The 26,870-nt window shown below is 38.0% G+C and overlaps 4 protein-coding genes across 4 annotated transcripts in view; 3 read left to right on the top strand and 1 right to left on the bottom strand.

Moving 5' to 3' along the window:
• LOC120334744 (afadin- and alpha-actinin-binding protein A-like) overlaps window positions 1-26,870 on the top strand; it is a 165,345-nt gene that overhangs the window by 45,841 nt on the left and 92,634 nt on the right. The gene's annotated exons all lie outside the window — the stretch shown is intronic.
• On the top strand, window positions 23-9,077 carry LOC120334754 (uncharacterized). The gene is made up of 6 exons (XM_039402256.2): window positions 23-213; window positions 660-884; window positions 2,503-2,736; window positions 5,143-5,245; window positions 6,127-6,612; window positions 8,123-9,077. Exons 1-6 carry the CDS (start codon window positions 37-39, stop codon window positions 8,452-8,454), a joined length of 1,557 nt encoding a protein of 518 aa, XP_039258190.2. The 5' UTR covers window positions 23-36; the 3' UTR covers window positions 8,455-9,077.
• LOC120334749 (2-(3-amino-3-carboxypropyl)histidine synthase subunit 2-like) lies at window positions 10,646-22,074 on the top strand. The gene is made up of 9 exons (XM_039402250.2): window positions 10,646-10,916; window positions 11,961-12,091; window positions 13,664-13,893; window positions 14,943-15,403; window positions 15,728-15,915; window positions 17,643-17,841; window positions 18,657-18,816; window positions 20,719-20,904; window positions 21,870-22,074. The coding sequence occupies exons 1-9, from the start codon at window positions 10,773-10,775 to the stop codon at window positions 21,992-21,994; spliced, it is 1,824 nt and encodes a 607-aa protein (XP_039258184.2). The 5' UTR covers window positions 10,646-10,772; the 3' UTR covers window positions 21,995-22,074.
• On the bottom strand, window positions 22,036-26,008 carry LOC144423970 (uncharacterized). Its single transcript, XM_078113323.1, has 4 exons — window positions 25,852-26,008; window positions 24,848-25,018; window positions 24,018-24,145; window positions 22,036-23,706 (listed from the first exon to the last, which is right to left on the bottom strand). Exons 1-4 carry the CDS (start codon window positions 25,991-25,993, stop codon window positions 23,584-23,586), a joined length of 564 nt encoding a protein of 187 aa, XP_077969449.1. The 5' UTR covers window positions 25,994-26,008; the 3' UTR covers window positions 22,036-23,583.

The following is a 26,870-nucleotide window of genomic DNA, read 5'->3' on the forward strand; positions in this document are numbered from 1 at the left end:
ATAAACATCAAAAAAATTTTTGAATAAAAATATAAAATGTCGGACGCTGAGGTGGAAGTTATAGAAGTAAAAGCGTCCAATACGTTAGTTCCAAATCTTACAATATCTGTAGACCAAGATGAAAATCAGGGCGATGAACCCATTGTTGAATTCCAGGAAGAAGATGAGGAAGTTACAGAGGTCAAAGAGGAAAAAGATGCTGTGGAGTTCAAGGTACTGTAGGCCAGGGTTACTAATCTATTTTTGCTTAAGGTCCGTATACAAAACTTGAAAATTTCTGTGATCCGGTTTGGCCAGAAAATGCATTTCATTCTGCACCTACGGTAACTATATTTCAGTGACTCTATCTTTTCGGTTGCGCCAGTTGTGGAAAACTGAGTAACGGCAAAATATTCCACATCCTTTTACATATCCAAAGTTAAATGGAGACAATCCTCTAAAATAAAAAAAATCAGACTGGTCCGAATCGAATACTTGAAAAGTTATTGAAGTCTCAAAGTATGACGAGAAATTTACTACTCTGTAGACGTTTTCCTGATTGCATTGCCAAGAACCTTTAACTTATTATTTCTAAGTCCGTGCGATCTTGATTTGAGCAAATTTTTTCATAAATAAAATAATTTTATTTTTTCACATCTTCTTGTTATCCATATTTTCAGCTTGAGACGAAATCATTTCCTCACACAAAGATCTATGAAAACAAATTATTGAAAGAAATGGGTCTGACAGCTGAGGAAGCCAAACTTCGAAAGCAAACTCGTGCCCAGAGGTTCCAATCTCCGTTGTTACGAGGAGAGATTGAACCTGAGGATAATGAGTTAGACGCCGTAAAAAATCTCATCGCAAAAATTGAGAAAATGAACGAAGAAGGGGATATTTTAAAGGTAAAAGGCTTAAATACAATTGGCAAGGACAGTGTCTCCCAACCAGAGGGAATTTAACAGTTCAAGAGGGGAATTCAACTTTATATTTGAATGTAGTGTTATCATTCTTTTTTACTTGTCGATCTTCAGATTGGTAAGTATGTTGATAGGTATTTGTCTGTCTGTCTGTTAAATGCACGCGATATCTCACGAAGGCGTGGTTGAATCTGCTCCAAATTTTGCATGTGCATTAATCATATTGGACCGGAAGACTATTGATTTCGGATGAATTATGTAGTATAATTAGCGAGGTATTAATTAATTAGTGATGGGACACGCGGTGTCACTATAGAGTCATAAATCGAAACCGCAGTTTCGATCGATAAGTCTTTTGTCTCCAACAGATATACTCGTTCTTTATTCCTTTAGTATTAATGTAATACTTGTATATGCACACATTATGGACCATTCAAGCTGCAGAAGGTTGTCCACACTCTGTACCACACATGAAGGACCCTTGAAATTATCAAATTTGAGGTCAGAGATCGAAGACTTATCAATCGCAAGTTAGGGGATCCCCAAAACAAAGCTCTTACTCCATAGTGACATCTTGTGTCTCATCACTAATTTATTAATAACTCGCTAATTATACGACATAATTCGCTCAAAATCAATAGGCTTCTGGTCCGAGATAAGATGAATGCACATGCAAAATCTGGAGCAGATTTAATCTACAGACAAACAGACAGACAAATACCTATCAACGTACTTACCGATTAAAATCGATAAGTAATGAAGGTTGGGAAGCACTGGCGTAACTATTTTGATGTTATTGTTTGAAATCGAAGGTCTGACCACGTTACGTCCACGTTAACCAGAGTGCAATTATTTGGGTAGGCAATGCTGAACCAGAAATATTCTTGTTTTTGCAAAAATGCTAGATTCTTACATGGCAATGACTGCTTGTTGTACATACCGTATTTGCTCGTTTTGTAGCCCGGGCCTATATTTTTTTCAACCAACTCACTAGCCGGGCCCTTATTCAAACCGGCCCTTATTCAAGCACAGGTGCTTGTTATTTTCGACCGTTACAATAATTAATATATTGTTGTGTTCAGTTCTCAAATAAGATTTAAACGAGAATAACGAAAATTTTGACTTTTTCTACGCACAGCAGGTACCAATCCGCAAAAGGAGGAAAGTTTTGCGACGCCCTATCAATATTGAAACAACGCACTTGGGCGTCGCGACGCCCAGTTTGAGAACCATGGTGTTACGTAATCAATGCTGTTTGTTATGTACTTGGACTCCCAAGGTGTGAGTGTTATCTACCGGCGCTTAAAATTGAACAGCGTTCTGACAAAAGCGCTTCTTATTTCCTATTGTTCTCTACCACTGAAAAATCAGCTACATCGGCGGCCCTTATTTATTTTTATGTTCTGTTCACACCCTTAATCAAGAACGGGCAGTAAAACGACCATATACGGTAGTCGTAATTCAGGCATAAGACTCGACCCCATGCACACCAACTCACTTGGAGTTTAAAATAAACTGGGTAGCTTGTTTGGAGTTGAAGTTGTATATATTAAAAAATTTTCCTAACATTTCTTATAAATATTTTCATCATTTTCTTTTTTAGTCAATCAGACTCGACGCCATCCATCTTCGAGGACTTGATGACATGAGTACGGAGGATATTTTCAGTTTTTTCAGCGACCATTTTCCCTCCCACATCGAGTGGATTGATGACACGTCGTGTAATGTTGTTTGGAAAGATACTGAATCTGCGGCCTCTGCTTTATTAAAAATGACAAAACCTTATAAATCGAGAACAAAATCACAAGATGGAGCTAATGAGTCTGATAAAACTAAGGTAAGTTTGCCGTTATTTTATTTGTATCTTGGACATTTTAAAATTAGCGATCTGCTGGCTCGAATCTGCTGGTCGGGATAAGTAAGTGTAAAAGGATTGCTATACTTTTGACTGCTACAGGTGTTGGCTTGACTTAAGTCACCATTTGTAAAGACTTGAAGTGACCCGATTCACACAAATAAAAGAACTCAGACTCATCTAACTGTCAGTGAGATGTAAATCAGTGATTGACTCGTTTTCGGACTCAGACGCAGATGATCGAACTGAAGTTCTTTTTATTTCAATCCATTACTTATCGATCTTTAGATCGGTAAGTGTGTTGATAGGTATTTGTCTGTCTGTCTGTTAGATGCACGCGATATCTCACGAAGGCGTGGTTGAATCTGCTCCAAATTTTGCATGTGCATTCATCATATCTCGGACCAAAAGCCTATTGATTTTGGATGAATTATGTCGTATAATTAGCGAGTTATTAATTAATTAGTGATGGGAGACGTGGTGTCACTATAGAGTCATGAATCGAAACCGAAGTTTCGATCGACAAGTCTTCGGTCTCCGACCGATATTCTCGTTTGTATCTTAGTTGTTTTAGTCCCTGATTTGCGAGCTTGTATCCTATGTGGATAGTCATGTGCTTGGATATTGCTAGCCTTCATTGTGGTTCACTCAACCAGTGAATGGTTGTAGCTTTCTCTACTATTAGGCCTGGGCATTTTCGAATACCTGATGATTTCAGCATCGAATCGAATAATTTTTTCGAATCAAATCTCGAATACTTGGAAGGTATGAAATTGTATGTAACTTCCTTAGTATTTTAGTTCCTCCAGACACATGAATTACCGAAAACATAGAATACATCACTGACAATAAAAAAAAAACACGTTTTCATCAATACCTCAATACAGAAAGAGTCATAAGTCAGAATTGTATTGAAAAAAAAATTGAGAAATTTACCTTGACCATTGGCGGAAAGAGTAAAACAAGATGGCGGTGATTCGAAAATTTGCTCTAAACCGATTCGAATAATTTACTATTCGATTTGAAATGCCCAATCCGCTATACAAGGATATTCATATAAAACAAGTGACTGATTAACTCTCCAAATACCTGACCTGGACTTGTAACCAAACGCATGACTATATTAAATCCATGCGCGGCGGTGTGGCTCAACGGGCTAAGCGTTAGGAATTCGCTCGCCACCGCACCTCTAATTACTCTGCGTGGGTTCGCAGGTTCGAATCCCATGCAGGGATGGTTATGTGCGAGAGGATTGCTGGACTCCTCGCCGTCGTTGGGTGGTTCACGTAACCGCTGGTCGGTTACGGCTTCCTCCACCACCAAGTCCATGCTTCCGAAAACAAACAATATAACTAATCCCATACCCGACCTGGAATGGTAACCGGACGAGAGGCCGTGGTTCGCCATATGGATAAGCCGTCTTATCGGCTTTCCTCTCCCCCGGGATAAATATGTAAATCCTAATCCTAATGTCATTGGATTTCCTTTTCCCTGGGATAAAAATGAAATCTATAAACTTCAGTTATGCGGAATCCACAACACTACCTCCGTAGTCGTTTTTTTCTGTTTGTATTCACTTGAATGGCATATCTCCGCATTCAAGTCGAGTTTAAAACTAAGGGGTTGGCTTTTGTGCGCATAACTCTGACCGCACTCAAACGAGTTTGAGAAGTTTGACAGTGATAATGAGGATGAATTTGAAGGATTTCGAGACACCTCTCACTGTTATTAATAACAGTAAAACATAATAATAATGATTATCATTTTAATTAATTATCTTCTGCAACCAATTACTGTAGTAGGTTCGTACAGTGTGTTATGATTTGTAGTGTCGGGCTATATGCGAATTTTTATAAATTCACCGTTTTGAGGGGGTGGACTTATATGCGAGGATCTGCTGTAGTTCTGGTAACTGGAATTTTGGTGCTCATTTGTGAGTTTTCTCAAAAATAATGAATTTTTGGTACTCCTGAAGTATGCGCACCAAGATGCCGCACAACCTGAACCCTAACCTGGTACACAACCTGAGTTCAGGTTGTGCGCCATCTTGGTGCACATACTTCAGGAGGTCCTAATTTTCTTTGCTTCTGAGTTACTGCATGTTACTTCTATTGAATTAGGTGAAATTTATTTCTCGCAAGCGTAACTGTTTTCTCGCAGTATTTACTTAAGTCGGCCTAGTTTCATTCACCCTTTACACATAGAATTGCCCTAATTATACATCATATCAGTAGCACTGGGTATTCAGTGGTCTTCTGTTAGCGTATTCAGAAATGAATATTCTTTATTTTTGAGCAAGTGCAACTGATGACGTTGCTTCAAGCAATTCTCTTTGAAAAAATAAAAATATTTTTACAAAAATAAATATGAATTCTTATTCTTACACAGGAGGGTTCTGAAACGAAGGGAGAAGCTAAAGATGAAGATGATGACTTAGACTTAATGGAAACCGATGAAGAAATGGAAGTTGATGAGGGGAACACTGAAAAAGGTGAACACTACGGTTATTAAGAAATTTGGGTGCTTCCAAAGTATGTGCACCAAGATGGCGCTCAACCTGAACATAGTATGTGTACTAGGTTAGGGCTCAGGTTGTGCGCCATCTCGGTGCACATACTTCCAGAGCGCCGAAATTTGCATGGTCAAGCGAACCGAACCTGCTCTTAAGATGACTGATCTTGGAACAAAGTTACAGACTTTCATGTAAATGACTTAATCAATTCGCTACGAAGCTTCGATAAATTGTGAATCCATCGTGATTCTATAACTCCAGCCTCTCCAACACTGCGATAACTAGGCGAGAGGATTAGTATCATAATTTGGCTTCCGGAATGAATAATATCAAAACCCCTAATCCAGGGGTGTTAAACGCTATTCTGTGGCCACAACTCGGCCCGCCAAGCTATTTAGTGTGGCCGCTATCAACACTCAGGTTTTTCCCCTTCAAGCATAACATCCTAATTTTTTTTCAAAAGGCGCTCACATGGGTAAAAATATGTGATGTTTTTTGCTCTTGTCGCTGCATTAAATCTTTCGTCGTTTTGCCCAGTGCCTTCATTAGCTAAGTGATATCCGCATTCTCTTGCCTTTCCCATGGCAATTTGGTTGTAGCTAATTTTTTAATTTGTACTGTACATGAAAAACCAATTTTTTGTATGGCATAGCTAGACGTCAGAAGTTGGTTATATGGCCCACCGACATAAAATGTTGCACAACCATGCTCTAATGCCAGTCCTACTAAAATAGTGGAAACGTTTTTTGCGTTGCCCAGCTAGAAGTCAGAATGTCGGGGTATATGGCCCACTGTCATAATAAAATGTTGCCCCCCCCCCTCCTCTCTAATAGTCAAAAACTTGTACACTGTTTTTACAGATTCGGAGCAAAAGCAATTGGATAAAGTTAATGGAGCTTTCAAAAATGAATTACGAAGATGCAAGCGTCCTTTCTTGAAAGGCGAGAGGAAAGTTTTACTAAAAATGAGACTCGCTAACGTAAACGATAAAAAAACACTAGGTGGGGCTAAAAAGAGCCACTATTATCGTCGATATGGTAATCCAAATTACGGCAACATTCGTGGACTATTAAGTCGCTCATTCATGAAAAGATATCACGGAAGGGTAGCCAAGCGTGAATATTCTGGCTACAAGCCAGAAACCGATGAAGCGGAACATGACATAGAAGAAGAACATGAATCAGCAAAAAAATATGCAACTAAGAAACGACAAATGTATAGTGAGGAGGAATGGTCAAATGCTAAGAAAGCCCGAAAAAATGATGGGGAGACATCTAGTGGATCGTCTGAAAGTGAGTCAGAAGAAGACAATGAAAAAGAAGACAGGGATCTTATCAACAGTTCAGGTAGTGTGAACGATAAATGTAAAAACCCTATTTTAAAATTTGCACGCTTGGTTGAGAGTGACTTTCCTCTTCCTCACTATATATATCAAAAACCTAACCTAAAAACTTGCATGTTTGTGTAATGAATGTATATAAATTTCCCTGGTCCAAACAACATTTCCAGTTCTGTCGATTTTTTTATTCAAAAATTACTATCCCTTTAACTTCGAACAATGTTCTTTATGTGCAGCCAGTGAAATCTAATGATATGTTCAGGTCAGGGGTGGGCAATTACCTTTTTGAGTGGCCCAGTTCCAGATAATAGACTTGGTTACCTGACCGGAGGGTCAAAACTCGATATAAAACACCATGAATGAAAAACAATTTATTTGCAAAAGCTTGGCTAACGTTTATATGATAATAAGAAGCACAATGTAATAATCATTGGCTGTTAGATGGCCAAGATGTGATGGCGTCAGACCTACAAATTAAATTAAATAGATAAAAAAAATAAATCTACCTTGCTTACACTCTCACAGAAATTCTAGGGTTGTTATGTTATGTTCATAGCTGCAATGTTTCATGCAGGGTCGCATAAATGTATTTTGTACTAGACTGAAATAGGTTAGGTTGGATTTTTGTAAAAATATGAAACCTTAGGTTAGAGGCTCTTAAGGTGGATTTTATTATTTATTTACTCTCTGTAGCAAGACTTAACCCTTTTTTTCCGCTGTATACAATCGACTTTATGTACCATTTTATAATATGCAATGACCAGTTAACCAAACGTACAAGGAACACCCCCAATATCTCTTTAAAAAGCTTATTTTCGCGTCTTCCTACTAAAACGCGCCCAAATGACGTAGGCGAAACTGTTCGACCCTACGCGTGTAAGAAGAGAGAAATTTCAAAAAATTTTGAGAGAACGTTTCACACTCTTATCGCTTCGATGAACACGTGTTACAAAGAAACGAAATTCCAACCGCTCTTCTGAAAGAGGGTTACGTCGCCTTTGCAGAAAAACCAGACTCAGCTTCGCAAGCGAAGCGAAACGCGAAATAATCAATGATATGTGAGAGCATGTCCACGATAGTTGTCTGGAATCTTTGTTTGTTTATTATGTGCGCGAAATTGTTTCCCGCTCGTTCAAATGGCCTCTTTTTGAAGTAATGACAAATACTTTCGTGTATCTCTAAGCTTTGAAATGCCTACACAAATAAAATTCACTTAGTAGTAAAATAAAAAATTTACAAAAAAACAAAATGTTGACAGATCAAGCACGGATCATAGTTGGATGCTCAAAATGATTTAGTTAGTGCGGAATACTTCACAAAACATGAACATAAACGTAAAATAGTCCGAAAATAACTATTATGACCAAGGATGGTAATACGAATATATAAGTTATACGGAACAAAAGAGTTAAGACCTGTATTGACTGACAATATTTTGAAACAGTTCAAGCAAGTAAATATGATCAGGAAAACTGCTACAAGATAGTAAATTTCACATATTCACTTTATTTTTAAAGCTAAAGATCTGGATGACGCGATCCCAGTACAAAACAACGAAGATTCTTTCGAAATTACTGAAGAAGACACAATGAGAGCAGATCGAATTGCAAAGAAAATCGAAGCTGCTCGACGCAGTCAAGAAAACGCGTCTCTGAGTGGAAATTTGAACGTGCAGGTTCGGGGAAATAGCGTTTGGGGTCGATTGGGTAAAAAGCCTGACCCTGATGCCAATCAAGTTGCAATTACGATTAAAAATGAACAGAAAGAAAGAAGTTTACGTCAAGATGTAGAAATTAAGAACAAATTACCGAAATCACTGCAAGATCGATTAGGGTCCAAAAGAAGCTGAGGGCGTGTCCTTCTATAAACGCCTTCGCAATCTGGGGTTCTAGAAATGATGTACATTTACTTGTTGGGGGTAAATGTTGCCATGTTTTCACCACAGAGAGTCTAGTGACATTATTTTAGATCAGTTTTTCTCAAGCTTTTTAAGTGGCGCCTCCATTTTAGATTTTGTCAAGTCTTGGGCCTCACCTCAAAAATGACTGTCTAACAATAAGCTACAAATAATAGATAGTGAGGAGAAAGTATGTTTTATTCAAAAAAAACTTTTGAAAATTAGTGGATGAAACGTAAATATCCAAAATAAGATCGAATCTAATCAATATGTTTTTAATTAGCCTCACGACCCCTCAAAAATTGTCTTAGGACTGGTGGGCTACTGCCATTCTCAAAATGAGAATCTCTGGTTACCAAATGATAAGTCACCTTTTTGTCTATTCAGCAGCAGTTTTTTTTATGTTTAGCACATGGAATAAAGCAGTAGATTGGTGCAGATCGCAAAGTCGTTTGTAACTTGTTTTTGCAGTTTGTATGTCTTGTGCTGAAGTCGCAGTGATTATTTTTTAATTTCTCAACTTTTTCTACATTTAATGACCAATTCAATCTTTAATAAAATCATAAATTTGCAGATTTCATTTTCTGTCAGAAAGAGGGAGGGGCGAAAGGGTGCTTTGTCTAGCTCAGTGGTACTCAACCTTCTTTCTTCCGTTGCACAAAAAGTTCTGCGGCTAATTAACTTTCTCATGCATAGGGAAAACTACAAGAAAAACAAATTATCCTAATTGCAAAGTTAGGCATTTTTGATTTTCCTAAATCCATAAAATTTAGGCCTCTGGAAAACCGGAGTGAATTCGATAAAAGAAACGGTCTCCAGGAGACACTTCGATAATTTTATTCACAAAAATACTACATGAAAAGCAGTTGAGATAAGAGTCAGGAAATATACAAAACCTAAGAATTACCCGACGAGGCAAATCAAACAGCATATCGAGCTTCCTCATTTTGTGTTTCCATCTAGTAGCAAAAGATTGAAATCGATTGGCCAAATTTTAAAAAAGTGTTTTTGTTTTATTCTCAACAGTGCAGGACGACCATTAGGCTAAACGTTTGAAATATTGATGTCATCATAGGCGTCGCCGAAGTAGGCCCAGGATTTTCATCAATTTTTATTAGATAATGATTTATTTCCGATACAAGTACCTAATACAGTAAGCATGAGCAAACAACAACAAGCATAAAAATATATACGGAAGGGGACGGGCTTCCAAGGTCGACCAACCCCTATTAATGCTTTCTCTATTGAAGTGCTTTAAATTCGTACGTATTTTCCAACATCATTTTGCCCTATTCTTGAACGTTTTACCGAGATATATGAAAATGCGTACCTATAAACCTTGGGCAACATCGACAGCGAAGTAAGTCTGAAGAGAGATTCTTGGTATCAGGGGTATATTTGGTATCAGAGGCTACTTTTAGCTAGCCTTGTTCGGAGCGAAAAGCACGAGTAAACGCCGTATTACGTCATATTACAAATCAATTGACCCCTTCAAACAATACACTTATACTTCCAACAGCATTGAGATCTGCTCCAGTTATACTGGAGTTTAAGGTAGAAGTATAAGTTTGTTTCAATAAAAGAAAGTTTTAAGATATATGTTAGGGTACAAGTAGCACAATGGTTAACATAGCAGCGCTCTATTAGCTTCGGTTACGTACATTTGAACCCATGCGTATATTCGCGGTTTCAATCTATATGCGGGTGCTAAAACCCATGGGTTAGGGTTAGTATGGGTTCAAATATCCGCAAAACAAAAGAATTTCTATAGGTGCAATAGTATGCAGGTGCAATTGTCGTGGGTTCAAATGTACGAGAAACAGTGACTTCGAATATGGGACGAAAAGAATCATTTTCTTAATTCACATTACCCAGCCTTTATACATGTTTAATGAAAACTACAAATGTTGTCCCTTATATTATCAGAATATGGCAACTACTAAACAGAGCAGCGTGCTATTATATTTTTATCTGGTCGTGCATGAATTATGATAATTAATTTTTCAGGCAAACTTCTTACGGCCATGTTCGATCGTGGATAATTCACCATGTGATTAACGTTTTACGTCATCAAATTCCTTACTAATGATATTTAAAAATCGCTGATTCATGGTATAGTACGTGACTGTTTTGTTCCTGTGAATGGACGGACGATCGGGGTCGCTGCTGTTCCCGTATTTTTTTCCCTTTCAGTGAATTTATATAAATTTTTATTATTCTAAATTAGAAATTGCCGTTGAAATATAAAAAAATAAAGTAATTTCTTCAAAATGGCATCGTCGTCAGCTTATTACTCGAACGAAGAAGCAACAATTCAGAGAGAGACAGACGTTCATGTTGCAGACTTGGTCGCTACTCCTGCAGAGAAATTGAACGAAATATACGAAATTGAAAGATGCGTGAAATACATAAAAGTAAGTTATGTGTTTTCATGTCCAAGTAACGTTTTTTAAGTTTTGGGAAATTTCCTACCACAGACTAAAAGTTCTGAAATTGAAGCAGGTTTTCCAAACGGAGATGGTGTCTAGTGTTTTGGGGGAAGCAATTTCACTTTGTATTTGTGTGAAGCATTATTAAGTTAATATTTTTTGCCGGTTCCTATGTAATATGATTGTAATACTCATAATTATAGTCCACACACTAGATTGGTGTAGGCTACCTGTCATAAGTATAAGTTTATTTCGACTCCATAATCAGCAATAGACGATAAAATAATTGATAAAAAACAAAATAAATAAAACTGATTATAGAATCGGGAAAGCAAACGAAACCTCAAGTAAGGTTTAAATCGTACAGATTTTAGGCGGAAAGGTATTGATTAAAGTAGTAGTGCATGTTCGCTTACCCAAAAGATAAAAACTAATTAAGGCACGCACTCACACACACACATACAATCATTGAGACTGAGACATGATAAGTCGGCAGTGAAAAAAGTGAGAAAATAAAATTATTTAGGATAGGATAGGGATAGGATTTACATATTTATCCCGGGGGAGAGGAAAGCCGATAAGACGGCTTATCTATATGGCGAACCACGGCCTCTCGTCCGGTTACCATTCCAAGTCGGGTATGGGATTAGTTATATATTGTTTGTTTCCGGAAGCATGGACTTGGTGGTGGAGGAAGCCGTAACCGACCAGCGGTTACGTGAACCACCCAACGACGGTGAGGAGTCCAGCAATCCTCTCGCACATAACCATCCCTGCATGGGATTCGAACCTGCGGATCCACGCAGAGTAATTAGGGGGTGCGGTGGCGAGCGTATTCCTAACGCTTAGCCCGTTGAGCCACACCGCCGCGCCGCTTTTTACTCAGTAAAAAGGAAAATATACATATAAAAAAAAAATGAATAAATTATTTTGCCACACCAAATTAATAATTTTATGAGAATTATCTGTCATTATTTGAATATAGTCAGATTTTATGTTTTAACTATTAATATACATTATTGGTTTTAGGAGAAAAAGTGCAAGAAAGTGTCTTTGCAGTTTCCTGATTCTCTGCTCGTTGATGCATCAAATGTTGCTAAGCAATTAGAAAACAATTGTGATGCAAAAATATATATACTTGCCGATACATCATATGGACAGTAAGTTATGTTTTTTATCTTTATTTGTTAAAGTTTAGACCAAGAATCAGATATTGATGCTCGAAGCTGTTAATGCGAACCCAACGTAAGGATGATAGGGTTAGGAGATTACAACTTCACTCAGGTGCATTTAAATTGGATAAGCAATGCCTGTGAAAAATATGGCCTTTCAAAAATGGTATAATTTTTGTCTTAGTAGTGACTGAATGTATAGAGCCTAGTTTAAAGTGAGAGTGTGGAAATGCCTCTGAAAATTTCCATGATTGCCTTGTTCACCAGGGGCATAGTCAGGTGGCTTCCTTTTTTGAAATGTAAAAAATATTTTTCTGTATTATGCATTGCAATTTTTCATAGAAATTCTTTTGTAGCCTCTCAAGATTATTGTAAACCCATGTTTTCAGTCCTCAGATTGGCAGTACAGCACACTATCCAAATTCCAAGAATTTCCCTCCATTTGGCTCAATAAAACAAATACTCTATGTGTCTCACAAACGAGGGGCGTCTATGACCACGTCAGATGCTTCATATCACTCCATGCTTGGCTCAATAATAATCTAAATTAATCGCGGCTGTCACATGACCGAAATTGTCCTTTTTTTCTAAAAACTCTCGAATGCTACGGTAAAATTTTTTTCCTTCGGTAAATCGGATTAACTTTTCCCAAGGAATTCAATGATGACGTTACTAACTTGCGCTTTTCTGTAGTATTTTGTGCAACTTCATTATACTGTATTATTACCGATATTGAGGGACAACAATGTCCCGACGTCTCCCCTTGTCCGATCATCTGTAAAATGGGTTTCTCTGAAACGGGACAATATCACCCGTTTTGTATAGTGTGCCGTACTGGATTGGACCTGATAGCTGTTACGATCTAACTTGGCAATTAGAAATTTCAGAACCTTCCAGTGGTCTTCCACCACCTCCAGGCATTTGTAACAGTTAACAACTAGTTAGCTATTCTCATTTTTAATAATTATCTGTTCAGACTGTTTAGTGGACTTGATGCTTCCTGATCTTTCGTTGGAAATTTTAACTTTGACTATCACCATTAGATGTGTGAAATCACAGTTTTATTTGAGAAGGGCTAATTTCATTTGCCAAAATATTTACTGTAATATAGATGAAGTCAATGCCATATTTTTCAATCTTACCGTTGTTTGTGAAATCTATTAAATGATTCTGCCTTGACGTTTGGGTGCTCCCGAAGTATGTGAACCAAGATGGCGGACATCGGAACGTAACATGGGTAACAGGTTAGGGTTAGGCGATAATTTTTTTCCAATTTTCCTCGTTTTAGTCCTATTATCAGTTCGAAGACTAGAGCCAAGAGCCTCCCGTAGTATTTATAGCTAAAATTATGGCCTAACCCTAACCTAGTACATATATTACATTCCGATGTCCGCCATCTTGGTTCGCATACTTCAGGAGCCCCGACGTTTGACCATATACTCTGGTATTGGAGTAAGTTCCCAACATTTGGCATCTTGGTGTATTTCTCTTTGTTATGTGTGAGGAATCAGAAAGAACAAATTTCAATTCCCCTGAAAAAAATGTTTATCGTTTTAACAGCTGTGACATAGATGAAGTCAATGCCAAACATATCACATCAGATCTTCTTATTCATTATGGAGAAACTTCACTTACACCGTCTGCAACAATACCGACATTATTTGTATTCGGACGTCACCCTAGTCTGATTGACGCTGATAAAGTTTGTGAAATCTTTCGTGAAACGTACCCAAGTAAATGTGACACAAGAGTTGTTTTCTTGCACCATGTTTCATGCGATTATATAGCAGGTTGGTACTTCTTCTATGACTAGACCAGAGTTTCTGATACTGGGTCTTTGGCTTTCTTGGGTTGTAACAAGCCAATACCTTTACTAGTTCCCATTTGTGATGATAACAACAAGTCAAATTTTATTGATTATTAGATACTCACATAGTGTGTGTACCAGGTTAGGGTTAGTCCATAATTTTATTTCGAATTTCCTTATTTTAGTTCTATTACGAGTTTGGTGAATGTCTGTGTTAGCCAAGAGAATATCCCCCCCGCCTAAAGATTTCAGTCCTTTTGCACTACTTGATGTAAAGTAGGCGAATAAAATTAGTTACCTTCATATTGGTACACATACTTCTGGAGCGCTGATTGTTATTTTTAATTTTTTTAATGCAATTTATTTACTATCTTTCATTTGTGCGCTTTTTTAGTATTAAACATAACACGTATAATACCTGTTGGTACCTTTAGAAGAGGGCCATGGCTTATGAATGTTTGTGAACCATTGAACTATGCCATTGTCTTGCAGTACCAGGTTTGGGTTAGGTCGTAATTTTATTCTGATTTTTCTTATTACTTATCGATCTTAAGATCGGTAAGTATGTTGATAGGTGTTTGTCTGTGTGTCAGATGCACGCGATATCTCACGAAAGCGAGGTTGGATCTGCTCCAAATTTTGCATGTGCATTCATCATAGCTCGGATCAGAAGCCTATTGATTTTGGATAGATTATGTCTTATAATTAGTGAGTTATTAATTAATTAGTGATGGGACACACGGTGTCACTATGGAGTAAGACCACTGTTTTGGGGATCCCCTAACCTTCGATCGATAAGTCTTCGATTTCTAACCGATATTCTAGTTTTAGTTCTATTATGAGTTCGGGGACTGTCTATGTTAGCCAAGTGAATATACCCCCTGCCCGTAGTAATCAGTCCCCATTACACGACTTGATGAAAACTAGGCAAACAAAATTAGCTACCTCCATATTGGTGCACATACTTCTAGAGCGCCCCTGCAATTATACCTGCACTCCACTTTACCTAATGGTGAACATCTATTTTTTTAGACTCGATAGCAAGTCGGCTTGTTCCAGAATATCCATATCTATCCGTCGGTGAACTCAATATTCCTAAAGACCCTGGTGGCGCTAAAGGGCTACAAGCAGGCGAGGAGGAGGAAAACATTCTAAAAGACTTGTGTACTAAATCTTGCCCTGGTTGCCCTTGTCGACTAGAAAATACAGACAAAAATAAAAAGGGTGATTTAACACGCCCGACTGAACTTCAGGGCTCAAAATTGAGTGAAAATGTTATAAAAATATTGGTTCACCCTGAACAAACCAAAAACGACTCAAATTTGACCCGAATTAATAACATAGATGGCATAACAAACTCTAGTACAGCTTCAAAAGAGGGTGAAGATGTTTCTTATGAAGCTTCTGAAACTACGGAATATCCTACAAATATTTCAAATGGAAATAATTCTGCCAGTAAGGAGGATGGGGATACGCATCATCCAGATTGCAAGGTGAATTACTTTCTTATTGCAAAGCGGTATCTTTTCATACTTTTGTTCGAGCTGCTGCACAGTGTAATGAAATAAAAAAATTGGGCGCCATCAATAATATCAGGCATACAAAATATCACAAAAAAATAAAACAAATTTACATATCACGGTACTATTTTTTTGATATTCAATGTGTTTGGATATTCCCGCGACCATGGGTTTGCAGAAACATTGGCAGAATAACCATAGATATTTTGCATGGGTGAAATATAGAATGAATTTCACTGAGGCATATGTCGAGTAATCATCCAGCAGTTTTCTAAAACTATATTTTTATGTTTTCAGGACTATGTAACGGGATTCTATACAATCCCACTCGAATTTGACAAGAAATTATCTGATTACAGTATTTTCTACCTCGGGTCGAAAAATGCAGAGTCATTGAGGAATTTTATGCTGACTCATCCTACATGCAATGTACATGTATTTGATCCAGAGACTGGGATAGAGAGAATGCAATCTAATACAAACAGGTATAACCTGAACAGGCATCTGAAAATAAATATCTTTTTGAACTAGATTAGGATAGGATAGGATAGGATTTACATATTTATCCCGAGGGAGAGGAAAGCCGATAAGACGGCTTATCCATATGGCGAACCACGGCCTCTCGTCTGGTTACCATTCCAAGTCGGGTATGGGATTAGTTTAACTGTATTGTTTGTTTTCGGAAGCATGGACTTGGTGGTGGAGGAAGCCGTAACCGACCAGCGGTAACGTGAACCACCCAACGACGGCGAGGAGTCCAGCGATCCTCCCGCACATAACCATCCCTGCATGGGATTCGAACCTGCGAACCCACGCAGAGTAGTTAGAGGTGCGGTGGCGAGAGTATCACACCGCCGCCGCGATTATCCTCTATCCAACGTTGGCTTCGAATTTGACATATTGTGCTAAGCCAGGGTTTCCAAAACTGGGGGCCCACAGACCTCTGCGGGTTCGTGATGACTGCACAGGGGGTCTGCAACGATATTAAAAGAGTGGTCTGCGGCCCAACAAGTATGGGTAACCCTGTGCTAAGCATTAAGAATATGCTTGCCATTGCATTCCTGATTACCGTACGCAGTTTCGAAATCAGGCCTGGGAATAAATGTGTGCAGAAGCATTGCTGAACTCCTCACCAATGTAGAGTGGTTTACGTGACCCCTGGTTGGTTTGACCCCTGACCCAGTTTACCCCAACATCGAATTTATCTGTCTAAAACAAGCGTTTCTAAACTGCTGCCCGTGAGCCAATTACTGCCTTCGTATCGTTTTAGTATGGCTTGCCAAACTTAAGTAACTAGTTTTTGCGGTCTAGATACTACTAATTGTTACATCATTCTTACAGTTTAACCCTTTCCGTGTGTTGGGCACGTATACGTACCCACAACAAAACTCGCTAGATTGCGGCGGGTACGTTGATGTACTCCACTGTTTTATTTAGCAATTGGTCGCAAACTGTTGGTCTATCTTTTCCGGGTTTTAGTTTATTAATAAGAAGTCTTCTTCGAGATTAACATAAGCGACGGTAAATCTCGCTTTCGTTTACCATGGGAATTTTATTTGTGGCGGAACGAGGGAGTGTTTTTGAAATTTATGCAAATTTCGGTGTTTTTTGGGTGTTAATAGAAGACATATTATCCCTTCCATCTACCAAAGTATTTTGAGTTAGATAACGAAATTGCTACAGCAATATTATGCTATTGTTTGCCAACCAAGAAGCGGTAACAGTAAAGGATTTAGCGAATATTTATATTTTTTATCACGGTTTGAAGTATCAACACCCAAGAAAAAAAAAAGCCTTTTTTCTATCCGGTTTGTGACTCAGACCACCCCTTTTAAAAAAAAATTTTTTTAATTGCCAATTGCAAGCTCTTTAAATAAGCTTTCCAACGAGCCGTCAGTGGGCAGTAGAGGATCATTACTTTTTCGTTAGTCGATCGATTAGTTGTGGGGGTACAAATGCAAAAAGTAGGCGTAGCAAATACGATTATTAAATAAAAAATAAAAATCGCATGGAAAGGGTTAAGCAAGTGTATATTTATAACAATTCAATGATACCGGTATCTTGCGGGCGATCCCCTCTCCTGGCCTGCGAATACTGTTCTGCTTCCAATTTTGAACCTAGTCAATCAACTTTGGAACATCTTTTCATACACCCTTCTGTAAAATTTAAAAAAGTTGTAAAAGTTGTAAAATTTAATATCCTTCATTTACAGACAACTAATGAAAAGGTATTACCTCGTCGAAAAAGTCAAGGATGCAAAAATCGTCGGAATACTTTGTGGTACAATGGGAGTAGCGGGATACTTAGAATGCATGAATTATATGAAAAAGATAGGAAAAGCTGCCGGGAAGAAAATTTATACTTTCATTATGGGGAAACTAACACCGGAAAAACTTGCAAACTTCTTGGAAGTAAGACTTTTTAATAATTATTTACTCATCGATTTTTATTGGTAAGTATGTTGATAGGTATTTGTCTGTATGTCTGTGTGTTAGATGCATGCGATATCTCATGAAAACGAGATTGAATTTGCTCCAGATTTTGCATGTGCATGCATCATATCTCGGACCAGAAGCCTATTGATTTGAGGCGAATTATGTCGTATAATTAGCAAGTTATTAATTTATTAGTGATGGGACACAAGGTGTCACTATGGTTAAGAGTGCTGTTTTGGGGGATCCCCTAACTTTTGATCGATAAGTCTTCGGTCTCTGACCGATATTCTCGTTTTGTTTTTGTCAAACCTCTTGTCAAACCGAAAACTTTACCAATGGTAAAATAAAATAGGCAAACTATATGTATAACCAGTTCTGGAGAGCAGGGAGCCATGGAGCCAGGTGGTTTTGTTGGGGCTGGATTCAAGCTACCATATTAGATGGGACCTGGAGCTGCCAGAATTTAGTGGCTCCAGCTCCAGACCAGAAATTTGAATATTCAACTCGTTTTAGACATCTCTGAACTAACACAGCACATATTTAGTTACTCCCGTAGTATGTGTACCAGGTTAGGGTTAGGCCATAATTTTATTTCGATTTTCCCCATTTTAGTTCTATTACGTGTTCGGGGACTGTCTGTATTAGCCAAGTGAATATACCCCATCTCATAGGTTTCAGTCCCTTTACACAACTTGATGTAAAATAGGTGAATAAAATTAGTTATTGGTACACACACTTATGGAGTGCCCATATGTGTGTATTAAACAAATTTTTATTCAATGTTTTTCCAGATTGACATCTATGTACTTGTTGCCAACCCAGAGCACAATAATATTGACGTCTCAAATTTTTATCGACCGGTTGTGACTCCTTATGAGTTTGAAGTCGCTTGCAATCCTAGCAGAGAGTGGTCGGAAAATTATGTCACCGATTTCAGGACAATATTGCCAGGTGAGGCAGTAGATAGTTTTGTATTTTGTGGACGCAGTGCAGGGGCTTGCCTTAGGCGACTACACCCTAAACGGCGCTGTGGGCAGTAAATTTTTTTTTTTTTGGCGGGGATGCAGTGCCGAGGATGGACTGAGGCAATCTCAACCTAAACGGCGCTGTGGGCAGTAAAGAGTTTTTTTTTTGGGAGGACGCAGTGCAGGGGATGGCCTGAGGCGATCACAACCGAAACGGCGCCGTGGGCATAAGAGAGTTTTTTTGAGGCTTCGTACAAGAGCGACCTATGTAACCCATGTGATCACAGTGAGCCCTGTGCTATTTCATGTGTACACTATTAATTTAAGTTTAGCGTGTTTATCCTGTGCACGCAAGACTTGTTTGCAGTAGTTTTAATTTTGATTTGATTATAACTGGGGGGTTTAGAGACTCGGGGGGGGGGGAGGGGGGGTATTAAGAGGACTAGGGGCCAAAAATTGGGCTCACCTAGACTAGCGGATCATTCACGTGTGACGTAAAAAGTTTATGAGCAGTGTGTTACAAAAGCAAAGTGGAAAACAATACGCCTCGTGCCGAAACTAAGTTTAACCGAAATCTCAACAAATTCCTTAAGCTATTTTCTAGCTAAAACATTAACATTTGTTTCTCGTAGCATCAGGCGGGCCAAATGAAATTGCCCAATAAGCAGGATTCGTCCCGCGGGCAGATCTTACTTCACACTTTCTGATCTAATAATATAGTTACTTGAAGGAGTCCCATGTCATTTTCCAGAACTTGAACGCAACAATCTGGCAGTCAGTTACGCTTGTTATTCACGCATACATTCACGAAATTTATTACTTAAATATTTCACTCATTTTTAACTCTGCAAACTGTTCTTTATTTCAAACTCTGTATCAATAAAATAAAATATACAAAAATGTAATGGTTGACAGTCCACAGATAAAAATAAAATACTAAAATATATTGCAACAGAAAGCTATGAAGTTTGATAACTACTGAAAAGAGCATGTCTACTGATTGGTTATATATTTTTTTGTAGTTTTCTAAGATTAAATGAAAGTCTTTTTTAGTCATATTGTGAAACTTTAATTCTTCAAAATAATAATTTCTTTAAATTAAATTACGGTGGCACTGCCAGGGGGGTCAAAAATAGAAAAAAAAAAGACTTTGATTATACGCTGAAGAAGTCTGCTTCTCTAACGAACACGCAATCGTTGCGACTGTTTCAGAAGCCGTTGGGGGCTCCCGAAGTATGCGAACCAAGATGGCGGACATCGAAATGTAATATGTGTACTAGGTTAGGGTTAGGCCATAATTTTAGGTATAAATTCTACGGGAGGCTCTTGGCTAGTCTTCGAACTGATAATAGGACTAAAATAAGGAAAATTGGAAAAAAATTATCGCCTAACCCTAACCTGTTACCCATGTTACGTTCCGATGTCCGCCATCTTGGTTCGCATACTTCGGGAGCACCAGCCGTTGCATAGAAATATCCAATTCCGAAAATCCCTTCTTGTTTGAGGATCTTGGCTCAGTGGCCCCCAAAGTTACGAACCATGGGGCCAAAATTAGAAGCGGAAGGATATTCATTGGCCGGGAGAAGAGAGCGCCCACAGGGGGCCCGTATAATTAAGATACCGGTATAATGGAATTGTCACGAATATACACATGTTTAAACTGTGCTGATGACGGGAGAATTGCCGGTATCTAGAACACAAAAAGGTAAAAACATGAAGTGTTAAACTATATCACTTCGGCGGGCCATATTGAATCGGCATGCGGGCCGTAATCAGGCCACGGTTTGGGAACCACTGCGTTGAATGCTTTTAAAGTGCCTTGGTGAGAGCGAACATCATAAATAATCATTGTATAAAACTATAAAAGTTGAAAAATCATCTTTTCCAGGCGGGACAAACTTTGTCGAATTCCCAGAGAATTACTCGAAAGATGATGAAACCACAATGTCCTTAATATCTGGCAACATAAGAACAAACAATAATTCTGACATTGAAAATTGTACAGAAAACGCCGATGCATTAGCGATAAGAAATGATAAAACTTCAGTTGCAGTATTTGGGCCAAACTCGTCAGGTAAACCTTTTGAATATCAATCAGTGGTCTATTCAACTTTATTTAAAAAAAAAATAACAAATAGTAAAGCAAAAGTATTTTTTATTCAAAAACATGTTGAAAATATGTGGATGCAACCTAAATAACCAAAATAAAGAAACTAAAATATCCTAAGTAGGTCGGGCAATATCAAATATAACAAATTTTGGGGCTCCCGAAGTATGCGAACCAAGATGGCGGACATCGGAATGTAATATGTGTACTAGGTTAGGGTTAGGCCATAATTTTAGGTATAAATACTACGGGAGGCTCTTGGCTAGTCTTCGAACTGATAATAGGACTAAAATAGGGAAAATTGGAAAAAAATTATCGCCTAACCCTAACCTGTTACCCATGTTACGCTCCGATGTCCGCCATCTTGGTTTGCATACTTCGGGAGCACCCAAGTTTTTAGTTCTAGATGCTTAAACTTGATGGTGGAGGAAGCTGTAAAATACCAGCTGTTAACGTGTACCACTATAGGATAGGATAGGTTTTACAGATTTATTCCGGGGGAGAGGAAAGCCCATAAGACGGCATATCCATATGGCTAATCACGACATCTCGTCCGGTTACCGTTCCAAGTCGGGTATGGGATTAGTTGTATTGTTTGTTTTCGGAAGCATGGACTTGGTGGTGGAGGAAGCCGTAACCGGAACCACCCAACGACGGCGAGGAGTCCAGAAATCCTCTTGCTTGCACATAACCATCCTTGCATGGGATTCGAACCTGCGAACCCGCGCAGAGTAATTAGAGGTGCGGTGGCGAGCATATTCCTAACGATTAGCCCGTTGAGCCACACCGCCGCGCTAAATCATTTCTACAGTTGTAATTTCAGATACAAGTCGGCTGAATAAAACACTTTGGGGGGGCGGCTGTAATTTGCCCGCCCTATATTAGACAAAAGTGCTGACACAATAAATTTTTTTTGAACTTCCATTTTGCAGCTCAAAAGTTATCGGAACGATCTTGGAAAGGATTGGAACAAAAATTAGGGGAAACCCCTGTTACCAAGGCAACAAAAGGAAGAAGTGGACTTCCGGTTTCATATAACGAAATGATCGATTTTTAAGATTGTTTTTCATTGTTTATATCGGTGCCATAAAATTATGCATATTTTGCGGGATCAGTAAATTTTAATTTATGCTGCCACTGCTTTGCGTATTTTGTTGATCTTGAGATCACCAAAGCTGATTGTTATATTTTCAGCGAGAGGGTATGGTAGATCATATTAGCAGTATTGGAGGCTGGCGTGTAGCTGGAGGATGGGTTTTGAGGACCCCCCTTTTTGAACTCGACAACACATACTAACTTGATAATTATCAATCTCACGACTAACCACTTTCAAAATTCCACGCTATTCCTTCCATTTACCAAAGACTTCTAAATTGGCAAACTGGTATCGGGAGAGACTTGATGGCTTAATCATATAGCGGACTGTTTAAGCATGGACTACCTGTCGGTAAGACGTTATTCGTACGCAGAATATTATTTATCCATTCGATTACCAGGTGTGTTATAAATAATAGTTCCCACTCATAGCCCTTGCTAAAACCAGAATGAAACACCTGGTTCAAGGGTTAATGCTCGAGGCATGATGAAATTTCAAAGTGTATCAAAAAAACAAGACAGGCGGAGTGCCAGATTGCATATAACTGTGCTCTTATGAATTGAAAAAAAATAAGTGGCTTCGTTTCATAAGCTTCGAATAATAATAATAAAAGTTCTGCAAATTAAAATAAAACATCAAAAATTGGGGTAAGATATAAATAATAAATGTTATAGCAAGATGCTCAAGAATTGAACTATGACAACAAAAAATATTGATTAAATATCCGCTTCGTACGTCTCGGAAAAAATGAAGGTTATAATAAGATGTCATCAAAAGTGCTTCCATGAAATAAAATAATAAAAATTGGGTGAAGTAACGGGCTTCGTACGCCTCAAGCAAAATGTCATATAAGAGCGTTCCCATGAATTAAATAAAATAGCAAAATTTTGGGTAAAATACCAGGGTTTGTGCGAATGAGAAATGAGTGCTCACATGAAATAAAACATCAAGATGTCATAGAAGAGTGCTCCCATGAATTAAATATAACAGCAAAATATTTAGTTAAATACCGGGGTTCGTTCAGCCAACTGGAAGCTATAATACGAAGTGTTCCCATCAGCAAGAAAGTTCCAATAGGGGAGTTTCGTACGTCTCGCAAAATGAAGGAAAGAAAATAAATGGTATAGCAAGGTGCCATATAAAAATGTTCACATTAAATAATATATTTGACTATGTAAAACATAACTAAAAGTTTTATACAGGTGTTCTTATCATTGGATATAATAGCAAAAATTGCAGTGAATTTTGGGCTTCGTGAAGCTGACAGAAAGATATAGTAAGATGTCTATGAATTGATAAAAGCGCAAATTTTGGGTAAAATAATGGGCTTCGTGTGACTTTCTGAAAGTTTTAGTAAGGTGTCATGGAAAAGTATCAAATAAAATGAAAACAAATATGTCGTATGAATGTTCAATGGATTAAATTGTAACATCCAAATTTGGTGAATATCGGCTTCCTAAAACTCGAACGAGAAATGAAAGCACTGTCGCGATTGTAGTTTAAAAATCTGTCGTAAACTTTCGGATCGAAATTCACGGTGGTCTCTATTCTCAGCATCCAAATACAGTAATGGTGCAGTTCTCGATGTTTTTGTGCTCAAGCTGGATTGCATGTACAACCTCCGAAGTTGGAAATGTGATAAAGTCCTCTGTGTAATTTGTCCGGTCGAATTTCTGTAATAAAGATTTTAGTTTCCATATTTATCCTCGAGGAGAGGAAAGTCTGACCACAGAGGCCTCTTGTTCGGTTACCATTCTACGTCGTGAATGGGATTTGTTAGCCAGTTATTTGTTTCAGATGCATGGACTGGCTGGTTTGGGAAGCCGTAACCGATCACCCTACGACGGCGAAGAGTCTAGCAACCCTCTCGCACATAATTAGCCATTGGATTCAAACCCGTGTACGGTAATCTAAGGTGTGATGGTAAGCATATTCCTAACGTTTAGCATGATGCGCCAAACGCCGATACGAGATTGGTCCTTACCGTATAATTGCCATTAGCTATTTTCATGTAGCTGAACGTGAAATCCTTGCATTCGTGCGTAGATGTAACTCTGGTAATTTGTTTCAGTTCAGAACTAGATCCTAATACAATTATGAAATACGTGGTATCTAAATACAAAACAAAAATGTGATTAGAGAATAATTTTAATATTTATTCTGGGGGAGAGGAGAGTCGGTAAGACGGGTTCCTTCAATGGCGAATCACGTCCATCCGGTCTTAAATGTCACAGCGTGTTCGCAGAATGGTTGAAGCAGGAATGGACAAACTACGAATAGAGTCGTGAATATTTTGCAACTAATACAAATTTAGATTTATTTTAACTTTATTTAAAATAGCTATCTTTTTACTTCCTAAAAAATCTTCAATTTGGGATATTTCACATAACATTTCTTGACTGTAGGTAAATAATAGGGTAATAATATAAAAAAGATGGCGGACACCGGAACGTAGTATGTGTACCACGTTAGGGTTAGGACATAATTTCAAGTACAAATACTACGTGAGTCACCTAGCTAGTCTCCGAACTCGTAATAGAACTAAAATAAGGAAAATTGGAATCAAATTATGGCTTGACCTGGTACACATACTACGTTCCGGTGTTCGCCATCTTGGTTTGCAATCTATATGCTATGGTCATCTGGTAAAAGTACTTTCTCAAAGCGGCCATTTGCAAAAAAAAATCTGAATGCGATTGTTGCAAAATAAACTTTTCCCAGCCTTGAGATGAAGTAGTCCTACTTATCAGTGGCTTGCTGCACAGAATTGTGTAGAACGAAAAGAATAGAAAAAGTGAAAAGAAAAAATCTCACTGTTCGACCCGTCTTTGGCCTGACATACGAATTTTGGTAGTTTATCTTCACAGGTATTGTTATATAGTACAATTGTCTTGGTACATGATGGAATGGTTGTGGTAGCTGTTGTTGTTGTAGCTGAGCTTGTTGTTGGGGTAGCTGGTTCTCGTTCAGCCGTTGTCGTGAGAACTAGAAATAAATTTAGCCAGTCAGTCATTAATTTATTTTTTCACCAACGTTAAAAGAACGTAACAAACAGTGTAGAATAGAATAAGAAATAGCAATTCAAGGTGAAGGAAGACGCAGAAAAACCACTACAGGGGTTATCGAGCAGCGACAGCAAAAACATGAAAATTTTCTCAGCATTAAAAAGTTAATATTCAGGTATATTTTTACTGGGTAGGACTTTCATACATAATCATAAATTTATAAATTAATTCTATGAAAATGGGACACTTGAACCTCTGTTTGTGTGCGATTGTACCCAAATATTTAATAATCTGGGACTTTTTGCACAAAATTTGAGTTCTTCCTAGGATATGTTCCAAATTATTATTTGTAAATTCCTTACATTCAATAGTGATAACAAGTTAAAATTCCCTGCAGAACCTCAAAAAATTTTTTTTACAGTCTATTGAAGAATTGCTGGAATACGTAACGTTTTGATGTTTGTTTGACTACTCGTCGTTACAGAGTGGTTCAGGTAACCTCCACTATTAAGTTCATGCAGCAGTCAGTAGTTTATTTTCTCATCATACTGGGAGCACACTTGATATACAAATTGTAATAAATAATGAAAAAGCATTTCAGGGTTGGGGGAACCGCGGGAAATCAAATTTGGTTATCGAGCAGCGGCCCCCATACGGAAGTCTAACAAAAAAAATGCTTTCAAAACAAAGTAATTCTCTTTTTATTCTCATACCCGACAAAGACTGTTAACCGGACGAGAGGCCGTGGTTCGCCATTTAATCAACCATCTTATAGGCTTTCCTCTCCTCCGGGAAAAAAATTTAAAAAAATACCTTGTTTCAGAGTGGATGTCGATGTTGTCCGTACTGGCGTCGGCTGCACTTTTTCAATGTCGGTCTTGATCTCAATTGTTGCGTCATTCAAAGACGTCAGAGGGCATGGCGAATTTTGGATATACGGTGTACATTCACGCATTTTCGACAGTTAGACACTTATTTGGGTCTTATTGGCAGTTACTTTAGTACGAGTCACTTTATTGAGAAGAACAGGCTTAAAGAATAAGTCAAAGCTGTATACGCGAAAATTTATGTTAGTCAAGTCAAGTTTATTTTTTCCAACCGGTAAATAGAAAAAAGCGACACCCAAGGTTCACATTGAAAAATTGAAATTTTAGATTTAGGAAACTACTGTGTTTGATGTTGGGTACCGTACGAATCATTAATCTAACATTGCTTGATAGAGATAGTAAATTTCTCGTGATTGTATTAATAACAAAATTTTTATTAGCAAAATTTGATTTTTTCGAAAAAAAATTTTCTACTCGAATTCGGAGTCGAAATATGTATTTTCAACTGGAGGTCGTAGTTGGAGTCAATATATTTTAATCCGTAATTACAGAGTCTAATTTTTTTTTTTAAATCATTGTCGGAGTCAAATTTTTTTTTAATCGGGTCGAGGTACCCTGTGAAATCGGAATTAGCCAACGTAGTCGAAAATTTTTAATGGTCGCTGTCAGAGTCAACAATTTTTTTAATCTAGAGGTGCAGACGTAGTCAAAATATTTTCTCCAACCCGGTAATGTCGGATTCGGAGTCAAAATAATTTCAATCACAAAATCCTGATCTTTCATTTTATGAAGATTCGATATTTTTTTAACTTCGAGTCGGACTCAAAATATTTTTTAACAGAGTTCGTAGTTGGAGTCAATATTTTTCCGATCCGGAGTTACAAGATCAAAATTTTTCCAACTCAGAGTTGCAATCGGAGTCAAATTATTCAAATCCGGGTCGTAGTCGGATTCAAAATATTCTGCAACCCCGATGTTGGGGTAAAATTTTTTTTCATTCCAGAT

This window comes from Styela clava, chromosome 1, assembly GCF_964204865.1.
Source record: "Styela clava chromosome 1, kaStyClav1.hap1.2, whole genome shotgun sequence".
NCBI lineage: Eukaryota > Metazoa > Chordata > Ascidiacea > Stolidobranchia > Styelidae > Styela > Styela clava.